General features: G+C 41.0%; 2 protein-coding genes across 4 annotated transcripts in view; both read left to right on the top strand.

Moving 5' to 3' along the window:
- The first annotated feature begins 193 nt into the window (after positions 1-193).
- mbd6 (methyl-CpG binding domain protein 6) lies at positions 194-18,545 on the top strand. Of its 3 annotated transcripts, none has more exons than XM_014339677.2 (13): positions 195-767; positions 1,402-1,619; positions 2,615-2,748; positions 4,456-4,558; positions 5,011-5,191; positions 6,881-9,307; positions 9,954-10,963; positions 11,496-11,604; positions 11,755-11,900; positions 12,662-13,429; positions 13,621-13,673; positions 13,851-13,917; positions 15,931-18,545. In XM_014339677.2, the coding sequence occupies exons 3-13, from the start codon at positions 2,633-2,635 to the stop codon at positions 16,000-16,002; spliced, it is 5,052 nt and encodes a 1,683-aa protein (XP_014195163.1). In that variant the 5' UTR covers positions 195-767; positions 1,402-1,619; positions 2,615-2,632; the 3' UTR covers positions 16,003-18,545. The 3 variants fall into 3 exon arrangements, with proteins under 3 accessions (XP_042077027.1, XP_014195163.1, XP_014195164.1); XM_014339678.2 differs by having other exon boundaries at positions 195-432; XM_042221093.1 differs by lacking the exon at positions 15,931-18,545 and having other exon boundaries at positions 194-767; positions 13,851-14,915.
- kif5aa (kinesin family member 5A, a) overlaps positions 18,429-25,332 on the top strand; it is a 20,218-nt gene continuing 13,314 nt past the window's right edge. Inside the window, exons 1-7 of the mRNA XM_005941144.3 lie at positions 18,429-19,033; positions 21,702-21,789; positions 21,880-21,953; positions 22,164-22,268; positions 22,463-22,511; positions 22,643-22,698; positions 22,789-22,876. Coding sequence (XP_005941206.1) covers positions 18,905-19,033; positions 21,702-21,789; positions 21,880-21,953; positions 22,164-22,268; positions 22,463-22,511; positions 22,643-22,698; positions 22,789-22,876 — 589 coding nt within the window. The 5' untranslated portion in view covers positions 18,429-18,904. The remainder of the gene's footprint in view (positions 19,034-21,701; positions 21,790-21,879; positions 21,954-22,163; positions 22,269-22,462; positions 22,512-22,642; positions 22,699-22,788; positions 22,877-25,332) is intronic.

The raw sequence follows: 25,332 nt of genomic DNA on the forward strand, positions 1-25,332 counted from the left end.
TTTAACTTTTCATTTAAAATTCATGATGTGGGCCACAAATGCAGTGTAGACAGGCGGAAGTGAATCCACTATTGTCAAGTGAACACATGTTATTATTCTGTCATTATCATGTCCTCTGTCAAGGAGCTGAACACAGCTTCATTCAGGTCTGTCTGGAACACTACAAAGGTCCCGTTGCATGTCGGGTACAATATTCCTTAAGCGTCTAATGCGCATGCTCAACAGTAAAAACTCCATTATTTTTTGCTCGGAATTTGTGAGAAAAAAAAAACAGTGGGCAACTGTGAACTGGGGATTACATGGGCCGTTATGGTTGTGGGAATATACCTGAAAGCTCCACGGTTTAGCAGAAGAGAAAGCAAAGCAACGGCCGGATAGCTGCAGACCGGGAGCGGGACAGCCTTCAGTCTTGTCGGGACACTCCACAATCAAGTAAATTTCAGTCAGTTAGCTGACTGGCTAGCTAGCCTAGCTGGTTGCAGCGTTAGCTCCGAGATCCCAGGCGCAGTAAAATGAAGCGTTATTGCCCTTTGTTTTTAAGTCGGACTGGCAGACGTTGTATGAATGCTGAGAGCTGAATGCGCACACCGCTACGGGAATTGGATTACACAGTGACTTATTTTGCGCTCATTTATTAAAGTATCAGCCGTTTTCAAAACATTATCTGGCTAGCCCGTTTGCTAGCCAGCTAACTCTTGATTCTCCCGCGAGCCAGAAAAGCCAAGACTCCAAAACTTCGCCAACACAGAGCCTGACGCAGAGAAAAGGTTGGTAGGACCTGCTAATATTGACGTTAGCTAACGGATATCAATAAGTAAAGTGTGATGTAGGTATCCGATTTATAAGAGGTTTTTTCACAACGCGGTATTGTGCATGGGTCGTGTGTTGTTACTGCAGCTAACGGGCAAGAGTTTTGTATTGGAGTGTTTTGTGCGCCTGACAGCTGTCACGACAACACAGTACAAAGTAGGGTAGCTTGCTAGCTTAGCTGTTAGCCTGGACGCTAGCTGCCGTGTATGAGCCGTGTACTTTGTGGGATGTTTTTTTTTCATACTTCACGCTATTTATGATACAAAATTAAGAAAAAAAAGGATACTTCAGTTCAGAGCTATATTAATTGCTCTTTCATGTGCCAGCGTGTTCGCTTCGGAGTTGGTTGTTGCAGCTGCTTATACTGTCGCTAAACACTGAGTAAACTACGGGCCTAGGCAAACACACCCTTCTACTTGAAAGCAGCCAGAGCTTACTCTGAAGTTCTTCTGGGGAAGACTAATACATCTGATGTCGTCGTTTTTCAAACACGCTTAGATCATATCAGTTACAGAATAGGTTTGTTGCACGATGTCTTTACCGCGGGGGTCGCTGCCAGATTACATAATCCACCTCCACCTTTCTTTGCAGGCTCTCCACCTTCACCCACATCCCTACTCTGATGTGAACTGAACTAATAAATCTGCAGAAGTCATCCTTCAAGAGAGGGATCTGCCTCATAGCTGAAGAAAGTCGAGGTGTTTGGGCAAGTCAGGTTTTACTGGCAGTGTGCTTCTAACCCACCAGCATGTACACTGGACAGTGGATACTCTAGCCAAAACAGATCCTGGCTTCCCAAAGATGACAAGGTATGCAACTTTCTTTTTGTTTGTCTTGGTATTACTTTTACATTGATAATAAACCAAAAACCGTTCTTTTGCTGTGGCCACTCCCCCTTTTCAACATGTTTACATCACATTCATTCTCTAGGGGCTTGTATTATCTTCATCACAGACATAAGAAAAGAAACTGCTGGGTACTTTCCCAGAACTTTTCGACACACAGATGACAGCTAAAAAGTAAAGGAAATGATGCTGAATTAGTAGAGTGGAATTAATTTGCAGTGCTTCCCATGTTCATGCTGTTTACTTTAGTTCAGATCTTGGCTGATTTCATCACCATGCATAGGGTACATTTTGTAATGTTTGATATCCGAGATTGATATTTGATGTTGTGTAATAAGCTGAATGTGACCTCAACATTAAGCATGCAGGTTGCTTGAAATAAAACATTAATGATTGCAAAATCTTTACTGCAGAAAGATTCACTCATCTTTTGTGTGTTTACTTTTTTCAGTGACTCACTCAGGCTTAGTGAACTTCCCTGATACGTGCACAATATACAGTTAAATGAGGAAAGCTCTTTCAGAAGAGATGAGCAAAATTTATTGTAGCATAAGCATGAAAAATTGAACTATTTTTCTGCTTAGACTCCAACAAGTCCCAGATGAAAGGGTTGGGGATGAGTAAGCATCTGGTTCATAGAGGCTTTAGTATAGACACCCTTGACAACCCGTATAATGTAGAGATAGCAGGATGAGGGGGGAGGATAGATGGCTTGAAACCTAAAGTAGATGCTGAGACTAAACAACTGTTTCCCCCCTATAAGAGTATTTAGCATTGGATTTCTCTTTGTGTTTAAGTAAAGTTGTGCAGTAGGGGATACCACAATGGTTAAAATTTCGTTAGCAGCACAGTCCCTGGGTCCACTCTCGACAGGCTGAACTGTTACTACATGATACCTTCATGTTACCCCCCACCTTATGTTAAAAGACAAGATGTGTTAACACTTCCTGCTTTTCAAGGTGCTGGCAGGCTACAAAATGATGGGAGGCAGTGATACTGTCAGTGGGGACAAGGATGGGGTCCACACCACTGCAATACACGTCCCCATCGGCTGGCAGAGGAGAGTGGAAGGAGGGCAGGTACTCTATGTCAGGTACGTTGGTTCCGCACACATGAACTTGCTGATTTTTAATAGTTGGGCAACAGGTTTTGAAAGCACACCACTGAATAATTGTTACATAATGTATTCTTGAAAAATGACAGTACTGGTTTTGCAAACATATTTTGGGGGATGTTACCTGGCAGGATGACTGCGGTTTTGGATTAGTTTTTTTTTAAGTTTGTTTCTAGCTATAGACAACAAAGAAGACAAGAAAATGTTTTATGCACTTTTAGGCAGTGCAAAGTGAGTAAAATTAAATGTGTTAATTATAATGTTCTATTTATTCTGGTGAGCACTTATTCTGGTTCTATTTATTCTTATTCTGGTGGTTTTAAATACTCATCTTTTCAAGCATACTAGGTCTTAGTGGGGGCTCAAAAGCAAGTGACAGATTTAGGCTTTTTATATATATTATGTTGTTTCTACCAAAGAGAAACATACTTTTTTCTTTGTTATCAGTCGTTCATCCTGAAGATCACCTAAAGACTTCTTAGATTTACTGCAGTTGTGCTCCACTCCACACTTGCCCTCTTCTTTTGCTGTGAAAGAATTCCCTTTGCCTTAAAATACTGGGCAGCTGAGGCAGAGAAAAAAGTATTTCCATTTGGATAACAATATTTTTGTTGAGCAGTGGTTTGGATCATGCTTGAATTTAGACATAAAATGTGACATTGTAAATATGAAATATTGTATTACTCATCATTAGCCACTGAGTTGGAAAGAAACTTGGCTGAAATTAACTGTTCATTTTAATGTTAGCCATAACCTGCATTACTAACTAGTAACCTATCTAATGCCAGACACCCCAGCCCTGGAGCAAGACTCTGAAACTTTGCTTTTTGTTAGATATACCCTGATTGAGACTTAACGCTTCACAGGAGATTGTGCTATATGTTGCCAATTCTCCATGGAATATTTTTTAATTATTGGGCCACCACAGGAGTGGATTTGTGTCCTTCAGACTCTCGTATGGGTCAGCAGTGTTTGCAAATGACACTAGTGGTTTCTCTTATTGAACTGGATTGAATCAAACCTTTTTTCATAATTATCTTCTGCACATTTGTACAGTCAGCAGGGAAACTTTTACTCAATGACTGGGAGTCTCAAGCATGTAGCTCTCTTGCCCTTCTCCATTAGCTCCCCATGGCTCTAACCAGGAAAAAAAACACAAACTGCATGAATGTTATGATGGAATTGGAAAAATGCACAAGTAGTTTGTTTATCAGCGGAGACCTTACTCCTAGTTTTGCTGAACCTCACTACCAGTGGCTAGTATGGATGTAGAGCCATAAATGGCTGGTCTCCCATAAGTTGTTCATGAATGACTTTGTTGATATTAAAGGTTGGCAAATGCTTTCCTAGAATGAACAGTATACATGTCTCTGCTCTGAGAGCTGCAGCTTTAGCTTGAGCTCAAATTGATTTGGCTCAGTTGCACCATAATGCTGCCTATAAATGATTCTTGAAAGGAAACGTTTCTTCTGTGGCTGCTATGCCTTGCGATTATGTGTCACGCTCAATTTTCTTCTGGCCTTGAACAACTCCTGTCATACATCATTGTCCACCCCTTTACACCCTACGCATAGTTGCATTTTTCTGACATTTTGCACTGGCTGGTGTTAGGTTCAGAGCCAGGGCAGAGTTTGTGCTTTAACTGTGTCTCATTTGTTACAGTTTCTCTCTGCCTTCTTCCTGTAGTCCCAGTGGCACAACCCTGTCCAATCTGGAAGAGGTCAAGACCTATCTGATGACTGATGGCACCTGCAAATGTGGCCTCGAGTGTCCTCTCATCATCAACAAGGTGTTGTCAGTCTGTCAGTTTGTGCTGTTGATTTGTGTGTTTCTAGTAAGGTTTGGCAATACACAACAGAATTTTAGATTCAGTAAGCTCTGTGGTGTTAATCTCACTCTCATTCTTGTGTCACAAATATACTTGTGGACCACAGCTAAGCAGCTGTTGTACATTTTTCCTAGTCGGCATGGAGAATACTTATAGGAAGCATGTCTAGTTAGATTTGTCTGTTCAAGTAGTCACAACAAATTGATTGGGACATAGATGTCTGCACAGGGCCTCGCTTTCACCCTCTGATAACAAAATTTACGTCATCCTGACCAAAACAGAACCTCACATACTTAAGAGAAGCAAAAACTACTGTGTAACAGTTGCATAAAAGTACAGAGAAAATCTATTTACATATTCTCCATAAAGTTTTGTCTGAATTTGTTCTAATCCTCCTTTTTGCTGTTGTGCAGGTTTTCAACTTCACAGTGGGTGTGAAGGTGGAACAGCACAGCCAGCCACTGGGCAAAGCAGAGCAGGACATGACCAAACTCTGTAATCATCGCAGGAAAGTGGTGGCAATGGCTGCCCTGTGTCGGAGTATGCAGGCTTCACAGCTGCCCTTTGCCAGCTTTCATCATCCAGGTAACCAAGGTGAGCAATGACATGCAGTAGGTTTGAGACATGGTACTCATTTATCAGTTTGCTCTTAGATAATATCTAATAAAAAAACATAAACATTTGAGTGATACTTTTTTCTTAATTTCTACATATTTATTTAAAAAGAAAAGCTGAAAATCAGAAAATGCTGGGTTTTAATTTTTCTTTGAATAAAGTCTCTATGGACGATGTTGACAGGTTCCCCTCACAGCCTTTAATGTTGACAGTGTTGTGTGCACGGCAGTAACATCAGGTAAAGGACTTTGCACACATTTCTACATGAGAATACATGATAAGTATTACCATGATCGTAGAACCAATTAAAGATGAAATTTCATTTATGAAATTAAGAGGCTGTTATTAATAAAGTGTCTTCAAGTCAGCCTTCAAATCCAGTTCCTTCTAGCTCACCATTCTACTCTCTTGCACTCTGTTTCGATTAGTAGAATATCAGAGAAACTCTAACAGAATCCACAATGTTTCGATGCAATTTATTACACTTTAAGCCACAGCCTTACACACATAATTTTGCATCCATATTATGGATCACATGTGTTTGACTGTGAGATGCATGTGGGAGTGGATTTGACCATCTGCATGAGTAGCCAGTGACTGCCGGAAATCCTGTGGGAGCTGGTGGGTGTGGTTTGAAAGGAAATTTGTTTCTTGTAGATCTGCATTTGTGTTGTTGAATGCAGCAGCTGTCAGCCACACAGAATTCAAACTGCTGTAGTATTGATGTCCTTTCACCCTAAGAACAGAAGAGATTTAGGAAAATGATGATTTCCAGTTCTGGCGTGCTTTGTTTCCTCCACTTTATTGTATCTTATTTCCACCCAAAAACTGTTTGTATTTTGGTAAAAATCAGTGTTGAGACACAACTCTCTTCAATTCTGTTAAAAATTTGGGTAAAATAGGAATTATTTGAATGGGTAGAGCTGCTCTGACTCAAGTCATGTGAATTGGATATTTTAGTATGGTGTTATTAGTGTTAACACTCCTTGTATACACGACAAGTTGGAGAGCCACATGGGGTGGTGAGGAGCAACTGTTGAACCAGGCCTTTCCTATGCACTCTGTGCAGTTATATTCCTTCATTAATGCACATCTGTGCATAATTCTCTCATTTTGGTTGGTTAGATAACTGCTCGCTTTTCTCTAGATTATTATTAATTTTAATTGGTTTTGGGATATTTTTGTATTGCATAGCTTGGCCTCCATTCTGATTATTCAGCAACCATTGGATAACAAAAGTAAAATGTTCTTTTGCACATATTAGTTATAATTTCAATGTTTGATTTTTAGAAAAAAACAAATTTAACACCATTTACCTCAATTACTAAAAATTGGTTGTTTAAATGCTTCTTACAGCCTTTAACAACAAATGTATCGAAAAACCTATATAAATTTCTCAATACTTTTTTAAGCAATTAAATTGCACAAAATTGACAGATGTAAAAAATTTACGAATTAAAAGTGATGCAAATTTATATATATATATTTTTTTGTCAGACTGTTCAATAAACATTCCTTAAAAAAGAATTTTCTGGCAATTATATCACAGTTCAGACATTAAAGGGACAAGAAATTATGCCAGACTTGTCTTTCACAATTACTCTGTAAACCATTTAGTGGTCTCGGGAAAATTGAGTAACAAGCTGTATTTTTTGTTCCCACTTCCAGAGATGAGCAATCGGGTGGACGGTCGTGATACAAAGGGCGAATCCACAGAGCGTGAAGAAGAGGACCGTGGCATTTTCTGTCCCAAACTCCATCTAGTCCCAGCTCGACCCCAGAACAACCTTCACCCAAACCCCTGCACCAGTCCTAAATCCTCTCACCATTTTATTTATCCTTACAATGGCTCCTCCTCTGTCCTTCACCCAGCCACAAACTCTCACTATCCACTAGATGCCTTGAGAAGACTTCACCATCCTGCTTTCTCAGCATCCTCCAGTTCTTCCTCCAGCTCATTTCCAGCGTACAGCACCCCCCAGAGGTCACCCTGTACTCCCACTCCTCAAAGCAAAAGTCAAAGTCAAAGAACACCTAAAACCCCAGAGACTCCTGTTTCTCCTCGGCTAGGACCCCTCTCTTCACCTCCCCCCTCGTCCCCTGTTACCCTTGGTGGAGGAGGAAGAGGAACACAGACTCACCCTCATCATCCTCATGTTGTGATTGTGGGAGGTTCTACCCCACCCTCCCTCTCTCCCTCTGTCCATAACATGTCTATGTCTCCACACCAGCGCTCCTGCCACCCATCAGCTTCTCCATCCTCTCTGTCTGAGCAGGGAGGAGGCTTACCAGCAGCAGGAGGAACGCTGATGGGAAATAACTTGCCTCAGAGAAGGAAATCCACCTCTTCCTCTCCACACTCCCCACTTCCCAGTGGCTCTCCAAACCCCAGCCCCCAGCTTCCCAAATACAAGCTGGAAGACATCTTGGAGCAGTTCAAGAACTCAGGCAATAGCAGCACTAATAATCACCACCTCCTAAACCCTAATAATCCCTCCTTACTGACCAACCAAAGCAGTAGTAACCCTCATGGTCTTTCCTCAAAGTCCTCAAAGACTCCAACCTCCACTGCAGGATCACAAGTGTTTGGGTTGAACTCTGCAGGGCCCTCTAGTTTACCTCTGGGGCCATATCTGAACCACCACCATAGCCATCAGGGCAAGCTGCCACATCCAGCTTCTTTCCCTGCGAGTAGCCTCCTCTCTGCAGCTGCCAAGGCTCAGCTGGCTAACCAGATAACCCAGGGCCAGAGGTCAAATGTGGCCAGCAATGCAGTGAGCTTGGCCTCTTCTCTGGAGGTCCTGAAAGAGGCACAGCAGCAACAGGCATCAAAGGTAACAAACAGCACTTTACATAACAGCCACTCTCCCTCCTCCATTGCTTCTTCTAGACTTCCCCATCCCTCCCTTGCAGCAGCCTCCACTGTTTTCTTTCCTCCATCCCACTCTCTGGTCCAGTCCCTGGCTTCCTCCTCGTCCCATCTGCCACAATCAGCAGAGCGTAACACATCGTATAGGAAGCGGCAGCGTCGATCTCCCACAGTCCTCAGCATGCTAACAGACACCAAGCAGCTCTGTAATGGGCTGCGGAAGACCCCACCAGAAGATGGTGTTTCTGCTACAGTTATCAATCTTTCCTCCTCGTCCACTTCATTCCCCTCCTCCTCCTTGCATTCTTCCTCTACCTCAGCTGTGCAGAATCAGAATGCCATCATGTTGGATAACCATCATCAACTCCTCTCTGGGCAGATGCCCAGGTTCCCTGCTCCTCGACAGACGGCACAGCTTTCCAGGCCTCTGCGCCCAAATGAGGCCCTGGACTTCACTACAGGACCGACACCCACAGCCACCCCTCTTGGCTTGGATCCTCCAACCCAGCCTTTGTCTGCCCTGTTACACCTGCTCAGTTTGCAGAATGCGCAGGCCACAGTCTCAGCATCCAGCTCTGCCTTAGCTCAGTCTGGATCTGTGTCTGTTGAAGGAGGTGGACACACTAATAAACAGAGCCCCAAGCAGTCACCTTCATCTCCAACCCATCAGTCTAATGTCAGGGACTCGCCGACTCGGTCACCTTGCCGAACAGATAACACTAATTCTCCCCCGTTGAGTCCACAGCCACTGTCTCCTCCTCCCCCCTCCTCTCAGTTCACATCAGCGCAGTCTCATCTTCATCGTCAGTCCACTAAGTCAACTCCTCTTCAAAAAGATTCTTCGTGCACAGTGTTACCAAACTCAGATTTCCACAACAGCAGCAGCCCATCTCAGCAGACACCCCCATCTCCCTTTGGCAAGCATCAACGAACCGATAATCACATTCCTTCAGTAGATCCTGCTTCCCATTCATCTTTACAGGTTGCCTCACCTCAGGGCACTGTCACAAGAGAGATAATTAGTAAGAACGAACCTACGTCAGTGGACCTTAGTCATCCTCAAGGCAGTGTTCCTGTAGGGGTATCCACTTCCCCAAAGCCTCTAGATCTTAGCAACCACGTCCTGGCCATTCTCGCAGCATCTTCTAATGTTCCCCAAGGGGAAGGCAACTCTTCCAGCCATACCTCTGATGTTGAGACGTCTTCCCCAGGAAATCAAACTGCAGGTGAGGGTGTTATTCATGGTTTTAGTTTTACGAGTACAGCCTAAACTTGTAATTTTTATTGAATTAATTTGGTTGTCTACACATATAGACATCAGCTTTGTTTTTGTCATTCTTGTTTTTAATGTGAGTTGTATTTGTAGCTGAATTCCCCCTTTAAATGGGCTTTACAGATTATTCTACACAAGATAATAAATACACAAATAAGGGAGCATCACAGTAAAACATGCCGGTTAAACTTCAGGGATATCAAATGGCACCAGTAGCAGGTCTGCCAGTTGTCGTGTTCTCTGGTGGTCCTGCTAAAGGATGGTAGGGACCTCATGCTTCTAGAGTCTCTTTCTGACAGTCTGTGGGGCACTGGACTTGGTCCTTTTGTTCCTCCATTGGTTTATGCTGTCTAACTGGAGAGATTGATATCCCTAAATTTTAACTGCTTGGTTATACTGTGATAAACAAATGGTTCCTTACTTTTTTGAGCAATATATGTCAAGAACAAGGGGTGCATTATTTTTTTTTTCTTGTTGCTCTGAATCAGAGTGATAACTGATATAACTGATGCATACCATCCAGCATGAGATCCATATAAAAATGTGTTGAATGATTAGTCACTTTAAACAGATTTAAATAATTGCTGTTTTTCCCACAGGAACGGAGGAGTCTGAATTTGGGGACCCAAAGATCTCCACATTGACCAAACCTCCAGCCACCAGTCCCGGGCTCACTAGCTCCTCTCGTCAAGGAGAGAATCACAGTCCTCCTAACCCTTCAGCTGTAGGTGACTCAGCCACTCCTTTAAGTCTGGCAGAGGCCTTTCCCTTCATGAACCAAGAGCAGCTGCTCCAGCTGCTGTCGTCTACAGGAGGAGTACCATCTGTCCTGGACCCCACAGTCCTGGCTTCATTGCCCCTAGGGGGCCTTTGGTTGGGAGGACAACATGCACAAGTACCTCCTGCCAGTGTTGCACCGCAGCCACCACATAATCTGTCAGACCAGCAGTCAGAGCAGCAACAGCAGCAGTTACTGATAACACAGCAAGAAGATGCACAGCAGCAACACCAAGACCAACAACAAAAGCAACTGCAGATTAACAACAATCATCTGTTTCCCTTGTTGCCCCTGTTGAGTGGTGCCCAAGGGGAGTTCCCTCTGAACCTTTTAGGGCTGCTGAATCCACTTCCAGCCCCAGCGTCAGCCCCTTCTGCAGTGCAGGAGGCTGATTTGACAGAAAAACCCAACCTTCATGCTCTGCTAATGGCCTCCTTGTTGCAACAGCAGGCTTCCTTGTTACCTCTATCTGCGCTGGGTCAGTTGAGCCAGGTCAGCTTGGAAGTTCCTATTCAGCAGTCACAGCAGATCTCTACTACATTAGAGGGCCTCAGTCTGGATAAGACCTCTGGCCTGCTGGACCCATCAACCCTAACTGGGCCAGGGCTCTTGGAGGTCACTCAGGGCCTCCTTCCTATTCCTGCAGGAGCTGAAGGCTCTATCCAAGCCCTTCAGTCTCTACTCATTCCCGCCACTCTTCCTCCTCCCTCTGCAGCCTTCCTGCCCCTCAGCCCTGCCTTGCTCACTGCTGCCCTGAGCTCTGCTGAGCTCCACCCGCCTCCCAATACCCAATTAGCTCCTGCACAGCAAACCCAACATACCCAACCTCAGGTACGCTCCCGATTTCCTATAGCTCTTTCCTCTGAGGTCATCCTAGTTTCCCTTGGAAAAACTAAACTCATTTCCTTAACTCCTCCATTGTTTTTTTTACTGTATTAGTTTCCCAAATTTCTTTCCTTTTTTTGCTACCCTGCTTTATAATAAAACCCTCACACTTTACAATTGGTTTTGGTTACTGTTTTAATGTACCCATTGGCATGTGGCATGAATGGATAGTTTTTCATCCTGTTTATAGTTCAAATATATGAACATAGAAAAAACACTCAACAGTAACTAAAAGAAGAAACGCAATAATGATAATGATGATGATGATAATGTGTGAGGAGTGGGAGGTGTTCCTTTCAGCCTTTGCAAAAATGCAATGTCTGCATTCTCCAAAACTTTTTTTGTTTAGTTTTTTTTTTTATACTGAAATACTAAGTTAATATATGTGAAGAATTTATGTCTCCTGGTTTTTTCAGCCATACTTTATTTATTTTATAATTCATTGTCTGAAACCCCCAAACCTTTATATTCACTTCAGGTACCCACAGATGCTGGTGTTGACACGCTCATACCCGTATCTCTTCAAAGCAAGGACAACTCCATCCTCCAACAGTTACTCCCCACTTTGCTGAACCCTGCTATATTAGGTGAGTTCGCACACACCCTGTGTTATATGTCTTTCTCATTGTTTTAGGAATAAATATTATTTGCCTTTCAGTGTTAAACTTTAAACTCTGCAGGGACTCTATTGCAGTATTTTTTATACACTGTGTATTAGTGTATTTTTTGCTTTATAGGAGATCTTCCTGGCCTCACAGGCCTCCATAACATTGTGGGGATTGGAGCAGGTTCCATTCTTCTACCACCAGTCCAGGCCTCTGCTTTGGGGATGCCACTGCTACAGGGCCATGATGGAGCAATCAACTTACTCAACAACATACAGGTACATACCTAGCATGAAGTCTGGAGAACACAGCATTTTTATCCTTTCTTTACTGTACATACTAGTGTTAAGGATTTGCTGTTTTCCATAATAACCTTCCTCTGGCTGCAAACACAATGTTGCATTTGTTAAGAAAATCCTAAGTGGGTGAATGTGAATGCATATGTGCTGCACAAAATAATGTGCCACAATTTGAGAAATGGTGTTTCCTAGATTCACTAAAAAATTTTGTTTTTTTTTTTCTTTTCTTCAGTGAACTATGGTGTCCAAAAAGTTAAGACACTAACTTTTCACTGGGAATGGCTGTAATGTTTCAGTTATAGCAGCTGCAGATTATATCCGCTGCAACATCTGTGTCATAAAGCTTCACATTTGAGTTCTTCTCATATTGCATCAATACTTTACAGATGTTATCATTTATTTTAAAAAAGCCCTGTTGTGTTTTGATCTGGAAGCGTGTAAAAATATTTTTTTTTTGGGGGGGGGGGTTGTAAGTGAAAAATTAAATCCACGCTCAGACAAGTGTTACATTGTACTGACTGAATTCAGCATCATCAGATGTTGAAAGATTTAGATTTGTTTTCCTCCTGGATGCTTTAAGGAAATATAAAGACAATCTAAAGTTGAATGTTCGTATATAAATGGAGGATTATATAATTTTAGGCAATTTTGCAACAAAGAGAAAACACATTTTTAATTCTCTAATACTTTCTGGATCTTTGAAAGTTACTTAACATATCTTTTTCTTTTTGCTCCTCTAGCTGAACCTTGCTCCAGCCTCAGAGGGAGAGAAGCCAGTATCCTTGCAGGAAGTGCAAAGCCCTGCCCCACAGGAAGACATACCAGCCAGTCAAATCACTCCTGAAGTGATCCCAAGTCCTGTTCCAGCTCTAGCTCCAGCTCCTGCCCAAGAATCCACTCCAGCCTCTCAGCGAGGATCTGAGGGCAGATCTGTCATTGATCCTTATACTTCTTTTATGGACACGATTTATACCTCTTTTCTTCAAGTCAGTGCTAAAGAGCAGGAAGATGGGGCCCATTTGGGGCCATCTGACCCCACTTCACCCTTCTGTGCCTTACCTCCAGTTTCTTTTCCTGTGGAGCACCATACACCGTCCACAACTGTCCCAACTCTGCCACAGGCAAGTGCCCCAGTTTCCCTTAGCCCACGGCGGGCTTGTTCCCTACGCAACCCAGACTTATCCCGACTTAGTCTGGAAGCAGCAGCCCATTCTCCAGCCCAAGGGACACCCAAACCCACTGAAGATGGGTCTGTGTCCCCCTTACAAAGGAAACCAGTTATGGTAGAGGGACATACTCACCCAGAACCTCCTCTTCCACCTATATACTTGGAGGAGGCCAAGACAGACTGTGCTGGGCCTGCTGCATCTATGTGCCCTTATGTAGATCCAGGTGTGGATAGGCAGGGGCATCTTCCCCAAGTAGGGTATCTCAGTCCTGGGGATGGATGCAATAGTAGGCCCACTGAAGAGACAACTGGGACATTGCTGCACTCTGAACAGGGAATGGTGAGTGCCCAAGTCTTCTGTTTCCTTTATACTCAAAGGCAAAAATGTTTTTGCTTCTTTTAGACACCAGAATGTGGACTTTAACAATGGTTGGTTATAGGCTTTTGATGAATTTAAGTAGCTGAAATGTAAAACAATGATGCATGATTTAATCATAATAATCTTGTAACATGATTTCTGGTTACACAAAGGACCAAGCAGGAGCAGCGGCTGGAGCCAGAAGAGGAAGGAAAAGGAAACAAACGTAAGACTCCTTTTAAGATGGTTAATTTCTCAGTTGTACTCGATACAGAAAGTTGCCTGGATAATTCAATTTCCAGTAAAAATCAGAGTGTCTCCCACATGCAGTTCTATAATAACTGTCCTGTCAGGTGTATTTGGCATACTGTAGTGCATACTAATGCGTTTCTTACTTTATCAGGCTTCAGAATGTGTTAGAAGACTTCAGAGACGTGGATGCTACAGCACTAGAGGAAACCAAGGCTACAGTAAGACTTATCTCCCTCTCGATGACTTATGGATTTATTGTTCTTTAGCAGAAGGGCTGGTTGTTGTTTACCTCTCACCAGTTCTATTCAAATGTTCTTAGTCAGACTCTTTGCAGTCTTAAAGAAGGCCCTTGTTTTCCCCCAGCTGTTGGTATTTGCTGTTGCTGTTACTTTTCCACAGTTTGGCATGTTTTAATTGACTATATGTGACTTGCATGTTAACACACTTTGAGGTTAACATGCATGGCTTCTGGTGAAAATCCATCAACAGCTGTTGAGTTGGCAGCACTGACACATGTACTTAAAACAGTCTGTAGGGAAACCTGAAACCGGGTAACAAGTGGGTCCAGAGGCCTAATCAGACCCAAGTATCAACAAGGTGTTATATTTTTATTTCTTCTCTGAGTACTGCAGAAACAAAGTAATAGGATCAATAAACAGGAAATCTATCTTAGACATTTGATCTCACAAACTGATCTCCACGAACATTAAGTCATTTACTTTGAAGTGAGATTTGACTTCAAGAGTTGATGGTAACAGTGCTCGTTGCCAAACATCATTTGTATGTAAGGCTGGAAACACAAACAATCTTTCGACACCTCGAATAAAACTTAATCATACACTATATCTTTTCTTGCGTAAAGTCTGTATACTGTGGAATAGGCACTCAAAACCACACAGAAGAAATGGCATAAAAGTAAATCATGTATTCAGTTTTGTTTTGTTAGGTAAAGAATGGAAGAGAGGCACTATAATATGAGTGAATACAAAATGTAATAAAGTAAAACTATATAATGAGTAAAGAACCATTGATCGATAAGCATTCATCACAGAGTCATGGTACCCAGGGCTGTTCGATATAACGATATATCGGATGACAATATGAAAATCTTTCATATTACGCTATTGTTTGTTTCGTGGTGTCACAAAATAAGCTGTTTACAGCAATGTTTTTTCATCGTTTTGATAGTCACTGTAGTGGCTATATTAATTTCGTCAAATGCTCTCTTTCTCTTATATTTAATATAACCACACTACGGACAGACAGGCAACTGTTTTTATGCGTTGTTGTTAGCAACAACAACGGTAAAACCATCGCGTGGCTCCGCCGTCCGCTTGTTTATTTTCCACATAAACCTTTCACAATAAAGCTCAAGATCCTGTTGAGACGTTTCAATATAAAGTGAATCATGTGAAAGAGTATGCAAAGTGTTTACGGATGAGAAGCAACAAAGAGCCGTCAGGTGCTAAAATATAAACCTTAGACTCAAACGTTAGAACAGGCTTTTCCCCGCAGCACGATGTGTAATAAATACTCACAAAGAAAATGGCGGCCGTTAGAACTTATGTCTAAAAATGTATAGATTCATGCATTGGTTCAAACATTTGACTCCAGGTACATGACGCCCAGCTAAAAACACTTTACGTAAGTCGAGCTGCCTGAGATTCACAGACTTTACAGAAAATTTTTACATTTTTGTGATTTATATCGTTGTCGGAACAATAGATGTGTTAAATCGGGATATGAGATTTTGGTCATATCACACAGACCTAATGGTACCGTTAAAATCCTTTGACTCCTCTCAAAGCTGCTAGCATGGGTGTAAAGAACAATGAAGCTAATATAATGCTATTTGACATCTTCATAGCATCAGATAGGTGGTGTGCAGTGAATCGAAGTATTTTAATTTTTTTCATCCTTGAAGTGTAGAAATAACAACCAGCATTTAAGAAAAATATTCAGCACTCTGGTGTTAGGGCCTTTCAATGATATCACATGTCATATAATATCAGATAATATAATGTCAAGACATGAGGGGGGCTTGGGTTGTGCAAGCTTGATGTGCAGGATTCAGTGTAAAGGATTTGCTGAAGGGAGCAGTTTCTGTTTGGTGCTGTGAGTCTTCTCAATGATTGTGCAGTTCTGACTGCAGTGCAAAGTCATTCCACCACTGGCAGCTGCAAAGATATGAGCCTGATGTGACTCTTCTCTCACACTCTCTCTCGTTCCAGACAGCACTGCTGAAGCCTGAGAGGTCAGTGCGCGGCAGGCGGCGACGAGGCGCCAGGTCTCAAAGGCAGTGATTGGTGGAGGGTGCCATCATTCAGAGCTGTTCACCAATGAAAGGCAACCAGATGCCTCTGTATACCCCTCCATCTCTCCAACCTCATCACTACTGTTTTAGACCTTAAAAAAAAAATCAACTGCACTAATATGATGCTGTCATGTCAACCATTGTTATGGCAACCACTATGAACAGATAGGAGAAAGATCTAGTCTGAGTTTATTTCAAAAGGTGAAAAACATGAAGAGAGATTTTGTGGATACTTTTTTCACTTGTGTTTTCTCTTAGGTCACAAAATAATGGTTGCGTTACATTGTGAACAATGATCTGTCAATTAGGTTTGTGTTAGAATTATATTAATGAGAAAACATGAAAATAACAAACGAGTAATGTTTTCTTCTCATCAGTGTGTTACTGTGAGTCAGGACTAAGCCCATCTACTTGAACGATGCTCTCTGTTGAAAGTGTGTGTGTGTGTGTGTGTGTGTGTGTGTGTGTGTGTGTGTGTGTGTGTGTGTGTGTGTGTGTGTTGGACAACAGTGCTGTTGCTGAGCCCCCCCACTGTCAGGACGTTTTTCATTTCAGTGAGACTTTGTCTTTTTAGTAAGATGAACGTCTCTTTGTGCTTGTATTTTAGAAAAATGTTCCAGGTTTTCAGGCGGTGCTGAAAGAGACTACAGGAAGGAAAGAAACTTGACTTTTTCTCCCCCTTTTTTTCAAAGTATGATATAACCTTTATGTGGGATAAACCAAGGAACTAGTGTGGTTTACTCAATCAGGTTTCTTAGGTAGTTTATATCAGTGGCTGATTACAAACAGGAAAGTTTTTCAATGAATATAATTTCACATATCATGTGAGATGTATTGGTTTCCATGTTAAACCAACAGAAAACGTTAATTTGAAGTTGTTTTGTACAACCTTGAATCATTTTGCAATGCTCCAGGGTTCCCAGTGACTAACCATACTGATGTTTGTAAAAATTGCAAAACCGGCAACAAATCTAGTGCAACTCACGAGTGTCGTTTGTCATAATTTGGCAACCCATTTACATTTCAGATGCTGTGTTACTTGACGCTGTGAAGAATTACATGTAGCTCTGGTGACTTACATGGGATGAGACCCAGGCAAGAGATAAGTCTATTTAAAAAAAATAAAAAAATAAAGAGGCTTAATTTTGAAGTTCAACAGGAACCAGGTGTTTACAGAAAGTACTGTATGTCCTTTGATTGGATGAATGGATGGCTGGAATACTTATAACACAGAGAGCGATAATGTCTTATGTGGATCTGTTGAGTCCGTGTGTTACTGTGGATTTGGAGTGATAACCTTGCTCTGTCTCCCCCGTCACTGTTTGAACTCTCCTCCACACACTGCCCTGCCCCTGAGAGTACTGGCATCTCTAGCTGTATTTAAAATAAAATAACAAAAAAAGAATAAAGAAAAGTGAAAAAGAAAGCAGATTATGCAATTTCTACACTTGGAGATTTGTACATATGTACAGTTAATGTGTTTTATTTTGATTTTATATTGTTAGAGACAGATGAGAGAAAACAATGAATTGTGAATTTTTTCTGGGAATTGTAATTAAGTATTTTTCTCATTCTACCCCTTGCTTTCAATACTTATGTTAAAAAAAGATGATTAAATTGTGGACTGTAGCTTTCTTTTTTTTATATGGGAGTCGTTTTTTATTTAATATTAAACTATTTACAAAAAATATATGTACCTTGTGCTGATTTGTGTTCTGAATATTTGAATATGATATGTGTTTAAATATGCCTTCAGGTCGCACACACAGTCCTGCCCTCGTTATAGTGAGAAATCAGAATCTTTTGCTGAATTTTTTGGAAAGACTTTCTTAATGTCCTTTAAAAAATTCTAGAGATAGATAGATGTAACATAAACATAGAAAAAAATATATATATACATAAGCAACATATGTGACTACTCTAAAAGAAAACCCACAGTTCAATTTCAGTCTGTTTGCACAATACCAGAACCCTGCAAATAGCTCATATAGATGGTTCCTGTGTTTCTGCAGACAGGCCATATTTTATGATACTAAAACAGCCTAACTCCATAGTAGTTGTATTTTCAGTGTTAATTGCAGGTTTCTGACATTCAATGTGCTGCCTCGACATATTGCTGCATCACCCTGGCCTGCAATGCCACTTTAAGCTGAAGCCTAATCATCCCTTAATCAATAATCTCTCTTCCCCAAATGGTTTCATATGGCTTTCCAAGCAGTACAGTCATTCCTTGGATGAGAGCCAACGACTATTTGTGATGTATATGATAACAAAGTTATTCCTCGATCCTCTGTTCAGATGTGACGCCTCACCTTGGGCCTTGGTGATGCTGAGGCTGTGGGTACCACTTTAAAGAGGCGGATGCAGACCACGCCCTTCCTCGGATTACAGATAGGAGGCGCTGTGGCGACCAAAGGAGGGCGATCAAGCAGCAGCTTTACCTCACTGCCCTTCCAGCAGCATCTCACCTTCAACCGGCCAGACGCACACCCACCGCCGCCCCTGCACGGGAAAGGACGAAACAACACAAAAGGAACCGACAAGCGAGAAACAAACAAGCAGGGGCAATCGATTCGCTTCAGAGCTCATTGTTTTAATGATGTAGGGGGTTGTTTTGCGCCTTGACATCCAATTTAGCTTGGCCGCCTCACTGCGACACGAAAACCCGTCCAGCTGCGCATAAATTTATTATCGTCTCTCTGAGCCGGTAAGAAACAGGCCGACCTATCCGCCATCCTCAGAGCCCCCTCGATATAAAAGGACCGGATCCTGCGCGCATCACTCAGAGCTTATTCAGACGCACAGATCAGGCCCAAGATCTAATCGCCTCCAGCGTCAGCAGCATCTTTCCTCTCAGCAGAAAGCAGCATCCTCCACCTTGAATCTGCGCAATGGCCGATGCCCCAGCGGAATGCAACATAAAAGTGCTGTGTCGCTTTCGTCCTCTAAATCAGTCGGAGATTTTACGTGGGGACCAGTTCCTACCCAAATTCCAAGGAGATGACACCGTCGTCGTCGGGGTGAGTAAAAAGAAGCCGCTTTGTTGTGCAGGAAGGCCCTCCATCAATAAATCATCAGCCCGGCCCATCTGTTTGGGTTGTAGATCAGCAGGAAAACACAATATTCAGGGGAGGAACGGGGACCCCCCCCCCCCCCCCTCCTTTTTTACCCTTAAATTGTCTTTTCACCTAGCATAACAAGTACACATGGCTTTTATGTAGCTAATATTGATAAAATGCGCACTCTGGCCTCCTATATCAGCTGACTGAGGACTGCACCGTGCAGCTTATGAATGACACACATCAGGCCCATCATCATGCTTACTTTAGTTTACCATCATTAAACATTTTATGGTACATTTATAAAGAGGCATAGATGGTTACATGACATGTTCCAAACTGTATATGACATACACATTTTAGTTATTTTCCTGTATAGTTATTTTCCTGCATGGGAGATATAAGAGCCCTTAATTGTTAAACTGTTACCTGTATATAAATGGGAAATAAATGTAAAGTATTGCCCAGAATCATCTTTGCTTTTCATTTTATTTATTGATTTAAAATGTTTCTATTCTTATTTTTTATCATTTTTTTTCTTTTGCTGTGCTGAAGTAGAAAACGTGGCCTGTTTATATGCAAAACACAAGACTGAATTAATTTCTGTTGTGTTTATTACTCAGCAGATGCTCAAAGCAGTAGATGTTTCAGCTTAGAAGACAGATGAAGGGTTGTTGGGTGGAACCAAACCTGAACAAGCCGCATATCTCTCATTTGCTGTTTTCAATTTTTTTTTTATTGAGGTTAAAAAAACAAAAAATATGTCCTAAAATTATTTTTTATATCCAACAATGTCATCTTATTACAGTGCCTGCAACAACACTGCTTGAATGTCTAATGAAAATTACATAGTTTAAAGAAACCACTGGAAACTAGAAAGTTAACTGTCTGCCATATTCAGTATACGAGACACTGACTTCAAAGAAATATTTGTGCTTTTTCAATGTATTTATGTAGTTTTAGTATTTTAATTAAAGTACAAATGACGTATCTAATATGCAGAGGGAGGAATCATGTTGAAATCTTGTCTACCAGTAATGGAAATATCTCATCCTGACCTTCCTCTCTCCCCTCAGCATGATGCTGTACAGTAGAGCCAGAAACTGATCCCTCTAATTGCCCATAGAGATGATCAATAATCATTCAGTGAGCTCAGGCATCTCTGACTGACCTGCTTTATCTCCTTTCTGGCTGCACCTTTTTTGTGCCTCCCCATTCTGGCTTTATCAACTATCTCATCCCGCTTTGGTGTTTTTCTCTCAGTCTTTTGTCGTTACTGTCTCAATGCTCATCTCCATTTGTCCTCCCATCTGCATTTTTATGCCTCTTTGTGTGCCTCCTTCATCCCTCCCAACCTCCCTCATCCCGGGACTGAATTGTCTCTCTGTTCAATCATGCTGGCGTGGGGGTGGTCTGCAGATGAGTCAATTTGTTAATGACATTTTCTACGGCTCATGTTCTGGCAGCATCATTCTGCGTTGCTTTGTGGACTCTGCCTCAGATGGGATGGTGACATTCAGGGTTTTATTAGCCTGGTTTCTGCAGCCGTGCCTGTCTGGGCTGAGTCACTCGTCAGTGTCTCACACAGTGACTGTGGATTTTAGGAGGAACCGATCTATCATGAGGACAACATTTAAAAAATACAAAATACAGACTCAATTTTAGACTTGTATAAACAGGATATGAGCTTCATTTGGATGATTTTTGTCCCTTGTTTTTTTACATTGTGTCCAGCTACCTGTTCATCATTAGATTTTATGCTTGCATTTATTTAATACCTTTATAATAAGCCATAAGATATGCTCCTGTTTTCTGTTTCAGAGTGTGATGAATCTCTGTTACTGGGCAGCAAACTCTGAGCATTTATCACTTTCAGCAATTAAACTGGAATTATTAACTAGAGTTTTGTTCCATTTAGCAGGTCGATACTGAGGCTGGAGGCGAAACAGCTAGCCTTGGTCTGTTCAAACATTAAACTGTCAACTGTAATCGTCAGCTGTAAAGAAATTTGCTTTATCCAACCAAGAATTAATTTAGTACTTAACCCACTTAGAAGTTTTCATATTTACATTTTAGTTTTCGTATGTAGTACAATATACAGCATGATGCTAGAAATGAAGCATTTCAGTACGCCCAGCCAGTAATATGAAGATGCTGCATCAAGGATGAAATATGTCTCTGACTATTTTACATCCACCAAGAGGCATTTTTACACAATTGCATTTCAGACTCTGTTTCACCTTTGATTTACACACGTACACCTACAGGACCTGATCGGCCAATGGAAACCCACGAAGCTCCTGGCACACAGTTTTGTGCTGATATTAATGACTTAGTAACTGCTCCAAACCTCCAGAGTGTTAGAGACTTTTAAGCACTATGCACCTCAGCACTCAGTGACTCTGTTATCTAATTTGTAGTAATTTAGAACATTCCTTCACAGATGTGGCCCAGTTATAGTATGGATAATGTCATGGAAAAAGCAACTCTTATTAAAGTTTTGATGTTTTAATGCACCATCATTCTTCCTTAATGCTTGGTCGGGAACAAAGGATGCATTCATTTGAACCATTAGTTGTACTTCAGTAGGATTTTATGATCTGTTTGTTCTTTCTCCTTGTCTATGCAGGGAAAGTCCTATGCGTTTGATCGGGTGTTTCCAACCAACACCACCCAGGAGCAAGTCTACAACACCTGTGCCAAGCAGATCGTGAAAGGTATGGATGAGCTGCTAAATAAATTACAATTCTTCAAATTAATGAACGCATGTTGCGTAACCTCATTTTCTTGTTTTTTCTTGCTTATAGATGTGCTGTGTGGATACAATGGCACTATCTTCGCATATGGACAAACCTCCTCCGGGAAGACTCACACTATGGAGGTAAATTTTCTTTTAATGTTCATTTTTTTGAGCATTGGGCTATTATGCTGATTCTTTGTTACATACCCATTTTCCCTCTTATGGATGGTGATTTACCAGAGAATTTATGGAAATTTAAAGGCATTATTATAATGAAGGAAATATATCAAACTAGAATTTACTGTGTGGCTGTGTCTCACATGTAATTACATGCACAATTTCCTGTTGCAGGGCAAGCTGCACGACCCTCACCAGATGGGTATCATTCCTCGCATCGCCGAGGACATTTTCAATCACATCTTTGCCATGGATGAAAACCTTGAATTCCACATCAAGGTGTCACATTTGTTACATGCGTTGATGTCTTATCTTGTATTATGTTTATGTTTTTGTTTCACTGTGCTACGCTTTGTTTGGACATGCCTTCTTTTAATAAGTGATTTTCTGCAGGCGTGAAAACCCGCTTCAAACAATAATTCACTTAAAGGTTTTTTTTTCCATATGAGGAAACTTTTTTTTTTCTCCAACAGGTTTCCTACTTTGAGATCTATATGGATAAAATCCGTGATCTCCTGGATGGTTAGTATTAGAATAAATAACTCACGTCAATTTATTTTGATTTACCACTGTGATTAACCAGTGCAGCATTTTTCGTTTGCTCTAAAAGATCCTCCAAAAAAGTCATTGATTTTCCTTTATTTACTTTTTAGTGACAAAGACCAACCTGTCTGTTCATGAGGATAAGAACAGGGTGCCATATGTGAAGGTAGGTGTCCTACCTGAATATCTGTTCATGGGCTGCATCAGGTAAATGATAATATGCTTGTCTCCTATTCCTCTTCTCTCCTGTCCTTAGGGATGCACTGAGCGCTTCGTCTCAAGCCCTGATGAAGTTATGGATGTGATTGATGAGGGCAAAAATAACCGCCACGTTGCTGTGACTAGTGAGTCTTTATCTTTGCGTTACAGATGAGTAGTACAGTCCTGACTGATGTTTTCCCCCCATAATTTTTATATATAATACTGTAACAAAAAAACAAATCTGAATGTTTACTCTGTAACGTTTCTGATTTCTTACTGCTCCGTACCAGAATACCAGTTTTAGGTTCTCACTGTTGCTAATATTAGCTTTCAGGACTTGTTAGTGATGCATGAGATGGCAGCTGAGTTCATGTGGCCTGTTAATGTGTTATGTAATCAGCATGTTATTGTGCATTATCACAAAAAGCCTCACTCATTTTCGCAGAAATGAGGTTCTGTTATATGCATTTCATAATGTGATGCAATTGTGAGAGATGAAGTGGTTTGTATGACAATAACAAATTGGGAAAGAAAAAATTTATTTTAATAAAGTCATAACAAGCATCAGGAGCTGCTGCACTTTGCTCCTCCTGTAAATTTTATTGGTTTTCTTTGATTAGTGCTATTAAACTACCAAAACACCGGAAGCATAACTTGACCTCTTCTGTAATTCTAGCACTTTGTATCGACCTGAGTGCTGCTGACTCACACCTGTGTTGTCGGGTAATAAAAATGTAAGCAACTGATGTGTCCAACATACAGATTTTACAGGTGAAGCTGATTATTTAGTCTCGTGGCGTAAAACCTCACTGCAGTATATAATAAAAATAGCTAAAAATAACAGCTGAGCTTACTGCCACTAAGCCCTGAGATTTATTACATTAAAATTTCTGCAGGATTGTAAGTATGTCTTAAATATTTAGCAGTATAGATTTTTACCGAGCAATATTACAATAATAAAGAAACCCTGCTGATAAATATCGCTCCAAAAAAATCACAACTGTGTGTGTGTGTGTGTGTGTGTGTGTGTGTGTGTGTGTGTGTGTGTGTGTGCGCGTTTTGCTTTTCTGTGGGTTGTGTGCTGACTCAGAGCTGAACTCCACTGCAGACTAAAAAAAAAGAATGAGGTCAGATCTGCTTTGGGATTCTGTGTCAAACAAAAAACATCAGCACTGCTTCACACTTATAAATCTCAGCCTGCACAGATCTCCGCCATTCAGAGTTAATGCATTTCGTGCCTCAGTGTGTGTGTGTGTGTGTGTGTGTGTGTTAGTACACACAAAGTCTTTCTGTGAAATCTTTTGAAAATGGGCTTTTCTGCAAAGTGATTTAAATGGATTTTTAAGTTACTGCCTACTGCAGATCGTCTGTAGTTCAGAAATAAAGCAGTACCTTTGTATGTTGATCCATTAGTTTGCTGTAAATGTGAAAAAATCTGGGAGACAGCGTGGACTAAAAAAGCAGCCATCTTGTCTTGTTAAAATGGAATACTTGAAGTTTAGAAGTGATCATTTCCAACTTTTCAGGAGAACATTTGCCAACATTTTTCCAATCTTAGTGCTTTTTTTTTTTAAAACAGAGAATATCAGTTAAACTGATATTATAAAGTTAATTGAGCTGTACTCTGGTCAAAAACACTTTATCTAGTGATGTGGAAGAATACAAATTCGTTCACATTTTAATCTGCTGTTCTGTCTTTTTTTAACATTCCTCCTTCCTAGTGTGTGCCTTTAATTAACTGCAGTCAGCCTTCTTGTAAATAGTAATTTGATGATCTCAGCATGTAGGTAGTGTAGCAAGAATATGAAAATAGGTCAGAGTAAAAAGTCCCATTCAGCATAAAATAAATTAAATATGCCATGTGATAAAACAAATGAAATAAAGGGTAAAAAAAACCCAGACTTTCTATCATCTAACTGAAAAAATTCAGTTAGATGATAATTCCTGTAAAAACAGTAATATAAGAGGTCTGTGTATGCAGTTATCACAGATTGCAAACATGGTAAAATATTCCAGAAATCTAATTCACTCATTTTCAATGCTAATACAGAGGTAAGCATCTTGGGCCACTTTATAGAGCCCCGAGACGTCCAAAGCTTCTGGAAAGTCAATAAAGCTGAAGGCTGTTTGTTGGGGTGATAATGTAGTAAATGGACTTAAAAACCTCCATGAAAAAACAAATCAATAGTCTGATGCAGAACAAAAAGTTGTGCTGCCCTGCTCTATAAGCCTTTTCTCATCCTTTGTTTCAAAATGCAAAGTCTCTCCATTCAAACGGTTTAAATCATTTTAAGCTGCCAATATAAAAACAGGGAGTACATGTCAAAAAGCTAGTTTCTTGCTTTTTCCATAGTATCGGCAGCTTCACTCATCCATCCTTTGAGCTGATCTGTGAGCAGTCTCGTAGCAGACAGGCTAATAAAACACTGTCTGACCCGACACACACACTTTCCACTGACCTGCAGCTTGCGCTCTGTCAGAAGAGTTCCTCCACTCAAACAAAAAGTGACAAAAACTTGTTTTTTCCTCATTTTTTAAATCTTATCTATGTAGCATCCTCAAGCAGCTTAATAACAGCAGTACATAGTACAAGTTAAAA

Source organism: Haplochromis burtoni, unplaced genomic scaffold (genome assembly GCF_018398535.1).
Source record: "Haplochromis burtoni strain Fernald_Lab_line unplaced genomic scaffold, NCSU_Asbu1 Contig_60, whole genome shotgun sequence".
Classification (NCBI taxonomy): domain Eukaryota; kingdom Metazoa; phylum Chordata; class Actinopteri; order Cichliformes; family Cichlidae; genus Haplochromis; species Haplochromis burtoni.

Coding starts and splice junctions, on each gene's coding strand:
- mbd6 (XM_014339677.2), top strand. CDS start 2,633: ATGATGGGAGGCAGTGATACTGTCAGTGGGGACAAGGATGGGGTCCAC. Junction 4,559..5,010: donor GTCCTCTCATCATCAACAAG/GTGTTGTCAGTC, acceptor GCTGTTGTGCAG/GTTTTCAACTTCACAGTGGG. Junction 13,430..13,620: donor TGCACTCTGAACAGGGAATG/GTGAGTGCCCAA, acceptor GGTTACACAAAG/GACCAAGCAGGAGCAGCGGC.